The 13213-nt window shown below is 36.0% G+C and overlaps 1 protein-coding gene across 8 annotated transcripts in view; it reads left to right on the plus strand.

The window, feature by feature from the left end:
- The window catches only part of LOC126855309 (zwei Ig domain protein zig-8-like), a 105254-nt gene extending 92303 nt beyond the window's left edge, over positions 1–12951 (plus strand). For all 8 annotated transcript variants that reach the window (XM_050602848.1, XM_050602843.1, XM_050602847.1 and 5 more), the window contains 3 exons: positions 1373–1536; positions 2616–2772; positions 12165–12951. In XM_050602848.1, coding sequence (XP_050458805.1) covers positions 1373–1536; positions 2616–2772; positions 12165–12301 — 458 coding nt within the window. In that variant the 3' untranslated portion in view covers positions 12302–12951. The remainder of the gene's footprint in view (positions 1–1372; positions 1537–2615; positions 2773–12164) is intronic.
- Positions 12952–13213: the final 262 nt, after the last annotated feature.

Below are 13213 nucleotides of genomic sequence, written 5' to 3' on the forward strand. Positions count from 1 at the left end.
CATATGAAATTATTTCATTATAATTAGTCCACGTGGTGCAATCGACATATTAATTATTCATTTATTTATTAGAGTATTTATCGTCTTACGACGATATAAATACTCTACTTTTTACGTATGTTATTTTCTAAAAAGAAAGGAGTCATAATATTTCTATATAAAAACGAGCGGTTAACCGCATAGATACACGATGCATTATGAAAGAAAAAGAGACTTTGTTTCGTCATGCGATCAAAGTTTGTAATTGCAAGCTGTCTCGTAATTTATCATATATGTGACGAACCGAAGAGTTTTTAAGGGGCGAGGTAATTTACGGTACACTTTATAAAAGCCGATGCACATAGTGATGCGTGGTAACTCGCGCACATTAAATGAGTACTTGTCCCTGCTTTCTAAATTAAAATGTACAAGCTTGACAGTACATCTTTACGTGTGTGAGAGCGTATTACTACATACATTACTTGCTATTTCAGCGTACTCTACTTTGTGCCGCGTTGGCGAAACACAGACGCAACGAAAGTGGATATAACCCTGGCATTAATTAAAATCATTGCATAACATTTGTCAAGTGTTCTTGATGGAACACGGTAATGCGCTCATCCTCGCGTCGTTGGGTGTTTCTTCTTGCCAGGAAGGGAGGCGAGAGATGGACCTAGAATGCGTTAATCCCGCTTGTTGAGATATTAAAATCGAGGACGGATTGCAACAATTAGAGGATATTCGCGCGATATATCGCGCTCACTATAACGCTGTCAATTAAAAATTTCTTTTGCATGTGTCGCCGTTTGTTCGCCGTTTTGATATCGAATGAGTCTCACCGAGATTTAATAAAAGCCTTTGTTGAATCAAAGTAATGTGTATAAGTAGCATAAAATCTTCCCTTTGTATTTATATTAGTTTTTTGATACACAACAAATATAAATAATAATACTTTGAATAAATTCATGTGTCAAATGTTTCTACTGCTTTTGTTATATTTAATTAAAATAAATGTATAAAATATTTATTGTGGCTCTTTTGTTTTTAGAAAAGAATACTTTTTTATGAAAATGGAATTATTTCTTTTTAGATAATATATTAATATAATAAATATATTAATATTTTGATAATTTTTTACAGTCAATATAAGCTTACAATTAATTATTTTTAATTATTTTTCAGCAAAGTATCGGTTAAGAAACTCTAATTACATTTCTCCTTTAAGTCAAGATTCTATCGGGAATCTTTGAATTTGATTAGGAAATTTGCTGGCGCGCTGCAGCGCATTATGGTTGCCCTCGACCATCGGATATGCGAGTAATCTCGTCACGACGCGGTCATTCAATCGCTTCTCACAGCCACCGCATGATATTTGTCCGAACATGACTTCCAGGTTATGAGAGTACAGCTCCGGTGGCGGATATAATAGGACCCCAGGAGCAAAGGGTGCCATCGGGCTCGACGATCACCCTGAGGTGCGTCATATTGTCGCCGTATCAGACCCGTCCCATCAGGGGTGTACAATGGCTTCGGGATAACAAACTCCTAACATTCCAGGTAATGCAGCCTCAGCTGGATACGCGGGGCCGTACTAATGAAATTTCTGTTTGACGACCGGGAATCGGAAGGGGGGTAAAAAAGGAGCGATCGTATATCATCGGCCGACGCGAAGGGATGTGGGTCATATAGCCTCCATCGTCGTGTCTTCCACATTTTTGTTTGCGTAGTAGCCTGCGTCGGCTGTTTCTTTCGGCGCGATACGATGATGGTTGGAAAGGTTGAGCGATTTGGCAGTCGATGCGGTTTTGTCGCGATTATCTTGATATGCGATTGTGCTTGCCGCGGCAACTTTTGGAAACATCGAGTTGAGACAGATTTTCTTTATATCTTATATCTTTCTTCTCGTTATTTATTGCCTTTTATTAAGAAAATTTTCACAAATATATATACGTAGAAAATTATAATATATACTGATATATTTGTGGATTTTTGACAAGTTTCTGGAACACGTTCGCGATAAGTTTTAAAGTTAGTTTACTTATATGTTTAAAGTATACCGTGATGAAGAGATTTCCAAGAACGTCGATAAATTTGATATTGCAATTTTATCTTGAACGCGTGCTAAATTACATTATTCTCTTGCGTGACTTGTAACTTGATGCATCCCAGAAAAAGAGAGAGAGTTTTTATGTTATATTAATTATTTTATTTTTATTTATTGATTTATATATGTAATCTGAATAAATTTGTATTTGTTCCATTGATTTGATGGTAACGAGCGCTTTTATAATGATATATATATATATTTATAAAAAATATGGTTTTGAATTAAAACAAGATCTCAGCATATGAAACATGATGTAAGAAATATTTAGAAGCAAAATATACTCGCATATTTCATTTTTTTCTTAAATACATAAAATTATGTGACAAAATTCTGATATCTTTAGAAAAATAATTTTTTCTAAAATAAAAAAATTTTTAAATAAAAGTTTTGGCAATTTATGAAAATCTACATAGATGAAAAATTTGAATCTTGTCATAAGTTTTGAAAAACAAGGAATATTGTTTCTACATCTTTCAAGTATTCCAAAAATTTCCCATTACTTACCTTCATTTATATATTCTTCATCCAGGCAGCGCGCGGAGGAATAAATGTGGAGACCGTAAGGGATGCGGCACGTACAGTATCTGTGTTGACTTTGGCGGCGGTGACGCAAGATGACGTCGGAAACTATTCATGCAGGCCGACGGAGGGACGATCAGATACTGTCACCTTAGTCGTTGAGGAAGGTTAGTCACTATCTTTTCCCACTCACATAACCATGATCCTAATGAGAAAATAAATCACTAATGTCCATAAATAATTAGATTATAATTATTAATATCATTTTCTTTTCTCTCTCTTTTTATACACAGTCATCGATTATATGCGCGATTTTCTTATCTTATTAAAAATATTATTTAAAAAAAAAACATAATAATAAATAATAAATAAAGATAATAAAAGTTGAAGAACTAAAATATAAAAGAATATATAAAATAACGGAAAGTATATAAATATATATATATATATTTTGCGGGATATAATAATGTAATAACAGTATACTTACGCGCGCTTCGCAATCTTGCGGGAAATCTCGCTGTCACCGGATGTGTGCCACAAGCGTAGCCGGAAGCCCATCGCGGGCGCACCGATATTCCATTTCCTTCTACGCTTGCGTGTATCCTCGGCGGGGTACAACCATGATGTAAAGTCGTGCCTTAGGATTACTCGAAACACTTTAAAGTTTTAAAGAGGCGGCGGTATTTCACGCCGGAGCTATTTGTCTAGCTCAGCCCCTCGGTCGCCACGACGGGGGATGAAAAGGAACGGAAGGGGGCGAAAGGGGGATGGAAAAGACGGAAGACCGCTCGCTCGAGAGTGTGTACTCTTGCGCGAGAGGAGAAGCGGGAATGTTCGAGGAACGAGGAATGAGGAATCGCGGAAGGAGAGAAATTGCGGTTCACAGGTAGAAGAACGATGACGAAGAGGGAGAAGGAGTTGAGTTTGAGAGAAAGGGAGAAACTTGCGGAAGGAAGTAGTGTGGTATAAGCGGAGATTCTTCGCCTTTTCCTCTCCCCGCTCAAGTTTCTCCTTACTATTTTGTTGTTTTTTTCTTTTCCTTTTTCTTCTCTGCGAAATTGAAAGAGTAAATATGAAACTAGAAGAAGGAAAAAGTAAATGAAAGTAAATAGTTTTAAGCACAATCGATTAAGCCAAGAGAAAAAAAAAACAAAGAGATTATTTCCTTAATTTCTCTCGTTTTTACATCGCGCATATTTCCAACACATTTTGTAACGCTAAATACAGATTATTCATATTTTCACCGTTCCCTTTTCGAAAATTTTAAATTTTTCTTTGCATACAATGTTCGTCTAAAACTACAGATTAAAGAGAAAAATATTGTAATAAAGGAAAAGTATGAAAACTATGAAGACATTAGCAGAAACCCCGAAAGGTATATAAGAATCTGCTGGTTGAAATGGAACGAATGGCACGGAAAGGGATAAAAACCGACGAAGGAACGTAACTGGGAAGCAGACGCGGCAGGATCGCAGGGACACTTGCATGCGAAATTTACATGGGTAGTCTCTATTATCGTGAATTTCCCTTCGGAGGTTATTGCGAGGAAGCGCCCGGTGGCGCGTGGTGTCGCATTTTTCCCTGAGCGAAAACGCGTACGTACGCCCATGCGCTATCTGTCCCTCCCGTGTGTCTATCCGCACGCGAAACGTGCCCCACGTGGCTATAAATCAGAACTTAGGCGACTCGCGGCCTCGTAGATTGCGGATTTACGCGGTTTATGTCGTGCAAGCGAAGAAAACTACGTCATCCGCGCGTAGTTAAAGCGAAGTGCATCGTCCGATTTTTACCGGCGTATATCGACATAAAAATATCGCGAGATATGTGAAAATGAATATTGCGCGAATCGACGATAACGAAGAATCGGGCCAGACTTTGTGAATTGTGAGAGGTGCTACGAAATATGAAACAATAACTGTCATTTTTCAACCCGGTTTTTTTCATCTTGCGTATCATTTCCTAAGAATTAATACCTAAAATTTACTGTGACACACATAATTAGGAGAAAATTTATATAAAAATGAGAATTAATTTTTATAACTAATGATGTTATATTTTTTTTTTTTTTAGAAGAATAAAAATATAAAAGAAGCGAGAGAGAAGATTACTTTATAATAAAGAATATTAAATTTTAATATAGCAAAATAATTTAAAATTATGAACGCAACAGCGAAACCATAATATCATACTTGACATAGCTTATGAAATTTCTTATTATTATTTATACGATCGTAAACACAACAGTGTAAATACTGTATAGTTATAACTCCGTGTAGGATTCTCATGCATGTCGGAGTAAATCTCCGAGAGAATATAAAATTAATAGGTTGCGTGCAGGATTGAGCAACATACATATAAATTATACATTTACTTGTTATACTTGTCGGTACTTAACATATTTAAATCAGAAAAAAAGAAAAAAAAGAAACAAATATTTAAAAACTTTTATCATCTTATTATCTCTTGATTTGAATATCGACTAAAAAAATGCGTAATATGTAAGGATAATTGCAATGCGTAACTTATATTAAATGCGTAAATTTTTATTCAACCATGCTGTGAATTCATCCTGAAGAGACACGGAAAAATAGCACACGACGCATAGAAGGAACCGCGTTTAATTCACTCGCATGTATCGTAAAACTGAATTTTCGTCTGATTGTGAGTCACTTTGCAACAGCACTTCACTCACGTGTGTATACGTACGCGTACGATACATCAACCGCAGGCACGATACGCGACCGCGCGAGAGCCCGACGATAAATCAGAAGTCCAGCCACTCGTTTTCTAGTTTTGCAGATTGCGAATTCGCGCAGTTTTTATCGGTACGAACGAGCTGAGTCCGAAGAAAGTGCCATTGCAATGGTATTAAACGCGACAGCGGGCATTTTTATGAGCGCGCGCTTGCATGAAAATATTTCTGCTGAATGACGCGCGAATATTATGTACTGAAAATAGTATTAAAATTACAAAATTTTCTTATTAATTAAGATAAATAACTGACTTATATAATAAAATAAAAAAAATGCAATCAAGTGTTTTTCTTGGATTTTACAACAATTTCTTCAGATCTCGTCTGAATTTAAAAGTTGTTTTAAAAGCAGAGCGCACACTTTTCCGTATAAAAGTGTCTGATGAGATATTATATCAAAACTTTATATTTAATCTTATCGAAAAATCGATGGCGGAGGAAAAGAAACTTTTCTTTTCTGCAGTCTCGAGATTGCTGCAAGGCTAGACAATAATTGATCATCTTACGATTAATTATTGGCATTTATACCGATAATCGGAATTAAACTGATAACCATTGTTATTATCGAGATTAGAAAGTTGAATTAAAATCATTAAAAACTATTATCGATCGTTAAAGTCCGTATGAAGAAACGACGAGCAAAGTATTTGATAGAATTTTTATTGGGTCGGTCGTTGTTGATTCAATTAACAAATTAGTGAGTACGTTCCGAAATATGAAAATGTCTCATGGGATTCGTAAGTGGGTTAAAATGAAGTATATCGAAATGTTTTTGCACGAGCTTTCAGCTCGGGCAATCAATGTAATTTATATCGATTCCTTGAAATAATAAACGATCTGTACTAATAAGAATGACGGCATGAATCGGCAGTGGATAATTAATGATAGTTGATTAGTATTGCATTAGAATAAAATTACTTTTCTGCAGAATTCGCTATCAATTTCATTTTATCATATAATAAATAAGTTGTAGAGTGATGTTTTTTTTTCTTGTTTAATTAGATTATTTTGAGAGAAAAAGAAAAAGAAGAAAAGATTAAGTTGTAAAATTGTAAAATTAAAACAGCTCATACTTTTCTTATTTATAGATTCCCTTATTTAAAAACGCTTTGATAAAAGATCTGTATTCACAAATTGTATTAATTAACTACTAATTTAATACTAACTTATATGTCGATGTTTTAATTAATACAGAGAATAGCCATTTATTATTTCTAAAATCTTTTGTCACAAATATTATTCATACATTTCTCTTATCAAATATTACTTTCCTTTCGATGGGATTGTAATACATCAGATTCCAATCTCTTATTACATCACAAATCACAAGAGACATTTATACAACCCTTCGTCCTTGCATGCGTCATATCCTCAAGTATCCACCAACATTTCTACCCTGAACATTCGCGCGGCAAGAAGCGCCATTTGCACGCGATTTGTCGAAAGCGGCGCGGGATTTAACGACTTTTGAGGAAGCCAATGCATCGAGTGCAAAAACGTCTTGAGAGTGCAATGCCAGTCCGCGTCTGATGCCGGCTTTTTGCGGCGGCTCTTGTCGTCGGGGGGGGGCTTTGGCGGCCGTCTGAGCTAATTCTTATGCGATCGTAAATAATGTCGCGCATATATCAAAACTTACAGCGACTCCCCCATTCCGGCGTCGCAGTCGACGTTACCATCTCCTGCGGCACTCCTGGTATCCTACCTGGTCTTCGTTCCACCTGCATCCTGTATCCAATTCTCGTCGCACATCTTTCTCCGTGTTTCGAGTCACGTTGACCGTCTCCAATGTTCTTTTTTTTTCCTCCTCTCTTCTCGTCACTTACCGCTCGAGCGTAGCATCTGCCAACGGCACTTATGGTTGCGGCCGAATTAAGGATACAACTTTGCGATTCTATTAATTAAGAAAGTTAATTATGGCGGAATTTAATTTTCCTAATTGCACACCGGCGAGTTTTCGCGCAGCTTGTGCGCCCAGAGCAGCGGCGAGATCTTGTCGGGATCTGTTCGTTTGCTATCCGGCTTGGTCCAGAACGGCAAGCGGAGAAACCCCGCCGTGGCGGGGTCGGGATTTCGTCGAAAGTTTCTCTCTCTCTCTTGACCTCTTTTAATTTCACTATCTCGATTCAAGCGCGGTACTTCCTTTCTCTTGTTTCTCTTTTTTCGCTTGTCTTCGAGCTCGATCCTCTCTCACTATAATGCAACTCGCTGCGGAATTTCGATAATACCTTAAGAAAGATGCTTGTAAAACGTCTTTAATACGGTTTTTGATGTTTGCAAATTTTTACCATGATTTATTGAAACACAATACGTATTTTCTAAATAAAAAATACATTAAAGGAAAGGAAGAAAATATATTTACGATGGACGGAAATAATATTTACATTGCGGATATCGCCGTAACATCGGGGAAATCGATTAAAATGATTTAAGAAATTAAGGAGGAAGAAGGTAAACAGGCTTTAAGTAACTCCGTAAATCGCAACGTTCCTTTGTAGCGAGTTATGATATCACTTTCCGACATCCTACGAATCCCTGGTGCCTCGGTACGTCGCCGGCTCAGTCTAGACGATTCATGGATACTTCCAGGATATTTTAAATATATATCGAGCACGACGGACTGCGGAAGTTTGCAGCGAGTTTAATACCTAACGGCTCCCTAGACTGTCGTTTATTGCCGGCTCCAAACTCTCCGCTCTTCTAGATCTCTCCTCTCGCTTCTTATCTCTCCGTTCTTCTAGCGGTGTCTTGTGTCCTCTTAACATACGATATTATTAAATTTCACATTCAAAATACTTAAACAAAGTGAAATCCATGTGTTCCGAGTCCGTTATACTAATTCTTTCATATTCTCACAATGAGAATTTTTAAACTTCACAAAATCCATTTGTTTCATTTAATATTATAATGTGTTCTTTAATGGATGAAATCTTCTGAGCCCGTTAAAGCATTCATATTAATCCAGATACAATATGAATTATATATAATGACTCAATAATGAAAAGCTAATCTCTTAATCTGTCTCGTTTATTATGCGAAGAAATCCTAAAATATTTTACATTAATTATCTATCTGAAATTTATTATTAATTGCACGAAAAATAATTATTTTTTGAATATACGCAGGCAGAACGTAAATCGCGTATCCATGATTTAATAAAGATTTTCATTTTTAAATAACTTTGTATTCTTTTATCTCACTTCAGGCATAATTCTGTAAAGCTAGCGGACAGTTTCCGAGACAATGTCTAAAGAAGTTGTTAAAAGCGGCCGAATGAGCTAAGGTGCAACTTACTTGTGAACTTTCAACGCTCATAGATCATTACAATTTCGCACGGTGCTATCATGCACGCTCGCATACTTATTACATGCTGATTTGTACTCCATAAAAAAATCGAAATAATAAACGGTGTAAGTCAAAGTGAATTAACGCAATTTGAACAGGCCACGGTTACACGTTGATCGCAATTACATCATCCTTAATGCGTTATATTTTTAAAGTCAAGAATATCGGCTCGTGTATCGCTTTTTCCTTTATATCGTCTTCAATTAATTTTGGAAAAAATATTGATTCACAAGAGAAATTATATTCGAATATTTTGCGATCTGTATTCTGAATTGCTACCGCAGATTGAAAATTAATTTTTAATTCCGAACTCGCTTTCATAGCCGGCTAATCAATTCTTTTATAATTAAGCGTGTGTGTTATTTTTTAATATATGGCAATCAATTTTCAGAAAAGAGCTTATAAATACTCTAAACATGAAAGACGGAGCTGCATAATAGAGGATTGCGATATAAAATGGTTGGAATAATTGGACGATTAAAAGAAAATTTTTTAAATAAAAAAAAATAATAAAGAAAAAATTTTAATTATTTATCATGAATTTGCCGTAATATTCTAGCGTTCATCATGCATTAAATTTTAATGATTTATAAAAGGCAAAAACATTATACAGTTTTAACTTTTATTACATTTAACAATTGTTTACAATGAAAAGTATCTATTTTTCTGCTTTCATAATATTTTCAAAGACTATAAATTATAATTATAGTTTTAAGATCATTTCTCTCTCATAATATAATTCTTTGTAAATTATATATAACATAATGTTATTTTGTAAGAACAAAAAATATTTTACGAAAGAATGTTAAAAAAGATTGAATCTTCTCATACACTTAAAATCATGCTATCAAAACTGATGCCACAACAGTCGAAACAGTAATATAATCAAGTACACAGGCTTGCGCGTCATTTGCATTCTGCATTGTCCATGCAGAAGGTGCTAAGTAGATATCAACTGTCAAATGTTGCCGTATACGCGATGGCAAACTGCTCGTGATAGATCCTCACCGCACTACCGAATGTAGATTCATCACACGTGCAAGGATTTTGCTTCCGCTTTAATCGACGCGTACAGCTACGACGCGTATGCGTGCCGCGTGCCGTACCACGCGTGCTCGCATTCCCCGTTGCACTAACACGAATGCACGACGTTCACGTTCACGGCGTGGTGATCGGAAGCACGCCTCTATTGAACGCGCAATTCATATACGGTTAATGACGTCACTGCTTTCGTACAAATACCTGATCGGGCGCATACCCGGCAGTACGCAGGCATGCTTCAGCAGCATATTGTCGCCTGGATTCTAGAGATACAGTACGACCGATCGTTATCGATTCTCATCGAATTCTACGCCACGCTTGCTGATAATTATCGCTTTATCGCGTAAACTACGTATATTTTAACATAAGCGAGACATGAAATTTTCAACAGGTTGGCTAGTAGGAATTTATTATTAAATTTTCAAAGTACATGTAGATTTAGTAAAAGATAAATGTTCAAGAAAAAGATAAAATAAAAATAATTAAACTTGGCGATATGTATGGACAATATATTGCAGTAATGCATTTAAAAGTCATATTCTTTGTAACAATAAACAAATGCACAGTAATATTGATTTATTCAGAAATCGTAGAACTGAATTTATATCTTGTAATACATAATATCTTCGCATATCACGAAATTAATAATTAATCTGGAATTAGTCGATACACGTGCGTAAATTCAAATATTGGTTGGAATATTGATGATCACATGCTTATGATATGATCGATCGTATCGATAAATTTATGTCAGCTGAACGCGCGCGATTCATCGAGAAGAGATCTCGTCGTTGCGCTTTGTACGACTGCCTCGTACGGTTTTGCATTACTACTGCTCATTCTAATCAAATTATATCCTACAATTAATAGTAATATTGATTAAAGAGTATCTTTAAACACAAAATGCTTTAAAATCATCTTTATAATAAAATAAAATTTTTATGCTCGGTAACAATTTCTCATCAACACAAAACACTTAAAAAATTTTAAATACTTTCCTTCTCTCTTGAAGATCAGAAAGCAACACGGTGAGGTCGTTGGTGCACCGCGAGATATTCTTACCAAAGGATCAACGCTGCGTAATCGAAGAAGTCGTTAAAAGCGTAATTTCAGAAAATAAAGTACCTGTTACCAGTTTCTCTGTAAAGTTCAGTTGGTTCTCGCGCGCGTTAATGGTCGTAAAGAACTGCGGGGGATGAAAGCGCGATTGGAATCTAAGCTTCAAAGGGCTACCAATGGTTGGAATTAAGGTTTTCTCGTCTCATTAAGACTTTAACTACTCTTGACGCGATCGAACATACATTTTGATGCGTAAATGGAGAACGAATTCGAAAATGGATTCACGCGAGATCAAAGCGCGTAACATTTCCTTTTATTCTCGCCGTTTTTGCCAGCCACGGAGCCACGGAGTAATTTATGTTCGCGATGGCAGCTCGATTGAAATATTTACGGCTCTTTTAAACTTTCCGGGATGTACGGTCATCGCCATTGCTGCCTTTTGCTGGAAATATTGCGGATTGAATCTTGGCAAAACTAACCGCCCTCGTATAAGCACAGCCGAATGCGTCTACACGTGCTAGGCGCCATATGTGCAAAGCATGTTCTTTAGCATCGGCTATGTATCATTTACATCGTACAATGTGCGGAGAGTTTGTGAACACGTCGTCGATATTTTTGGGGTAATATGCAGATGTCAGATATCAGGCCATTTGCAAGTGTTTTGGAGTAAAACTGTCATATGCAATTTAGACGGACTGCTGTAAATTAGATGATTCCAAATGCTGTGTACATTTATTTCAGAACGTAATAAATCGTATAATATCATCTTTTTTTCCGATCCAATATATATTTCGAGAGATCAATGTGTAAGGTATAAAATACAAAAATCTTTATTAATGAAAATGTAATGTTTTATAAAAATTTTGTATCAATCACATCTGCAAACTACATATTGCTCATGTAATTAATACAAAATATTGTTAAATCCATCTTCGCAACGCTATGTGAAGTTTAAATAGCGAAGAATGAAGAAATAACACGGAAAAATGCGTATCGACATATCCCTCAAACAACGCGATAATTAATGGATGCCTTGTAACATGGGGAAACCTATAATCCCGTAATCTTGGAGTGACGTTGATTTACGAGTGTGGATAGTGTCATTATTCTCAAAAAGTATCAAGATTTCCAGCGCGTGCGCGATATACAGATTCAATATCCTAATACAGCAATTTTTCAACGTCTGTTCTTGTGAAGCGTTCTTACTGACATGACACTCATTAGATGATATCGCGCGAAACCGCGTTAATTCGATATGTGTAGTCGTAAATATTCATATCACGATTGCGAGCGCGATACGAAAATCGCTGACGAGTGTAGCGCTGACAACACACTTGGTTCTCCCTTTTTACTTTTCTGTTACAGGAGAACGCACGGAAGCCATGCAACGTGACGCCGGATACGTCTCTTCCGGAAGTAACGTCAGACACTGGCCCGGACTTCTGCTTCCGTTTCCATGGCTTCTAATACTCGCGAGCAACAGCCAAACTTTCTTGCTCTAGCACACACTCGACAGTATTTCACGCTTATTTCTTGCCGTTTCCAATGCTAAAATGTACCTAAAATGTGACGAAGCCGATTTAGATAGTAAGATTGACTTTTAGATCTTAAAAATATATTTATAAATCATGTACTGATATGTCAGACGTAATATGCACTCCCCCTTTCCCGAAAGTAGCTATTCAATTCGTAAAAAAGAGATTATGCAATTCAGAAATTGCAAAATTATTTATATATTTTACATAATAAAGTTATTGAGCTTGGTCTGATCAGGGAAATCTCGTAAAAATGTTCTATACATCTTATCAGAGAGAATCGCAAACTCTCGCGTAAAAATATAAATCACAAAAATTTATGATCAAATTGATAGTTACATCACGATCAGTTAATTAGATTAAATAAATAATTAGATTAAATTAAATAACATAGCTCCTTAGAGTATAACGCGATCGAAGAGTTGAAATAATATAAGAGTGTAAAATAATACATGTTACATGAAAGAAAACGCATCTCAGTCTTTCTCGTTGATCGTATTTTAAGTCCTCAATTTTATTTTTCTCTAATAAAAGTACAATAAATTTTATACGTCTACTCCTCGATCGTATATAAGAAAATGACAAGTAATTTGTGGGAATTTAATACAATTGGTGATGGAAATAAAGACAAAATGTCCTTGCACAAAATTTCTCGTATAGTGTCCCGTAAATTTTGGTTTGCGCGCAAATAATTCATTAAATGACTTGCGATATACTCCATTTGATCTCAATGTTCCGGAACGTTCTTTTCGCCCTCGCAATTGACGGCGTTTCTTTGAGAGCGTGCTTCTTAAAGTCAATGGGATTACAGCGACCACGCAACGCCAAAGGATGCGGAGGTAATTTAATATCGTGCTACATCTTTTCGTTCGAGGAAAC

The sequence above is a fragment of the Cataglyphis hispanica genome, chromosome 15, assembly GCF_021464435.1.
Source record: "Cataglyphis hispanica isolate Lineage 1 chromosome 15, ULB_Chis1_1.0, whole genome shotgun sequence".
Lineage (NCBI taxonomy): Eukaryota > Metazoa > Arthropoda > Insecta > Hymenoptera > Formicidae > Cataglyphis > Cataglyphis hispanica.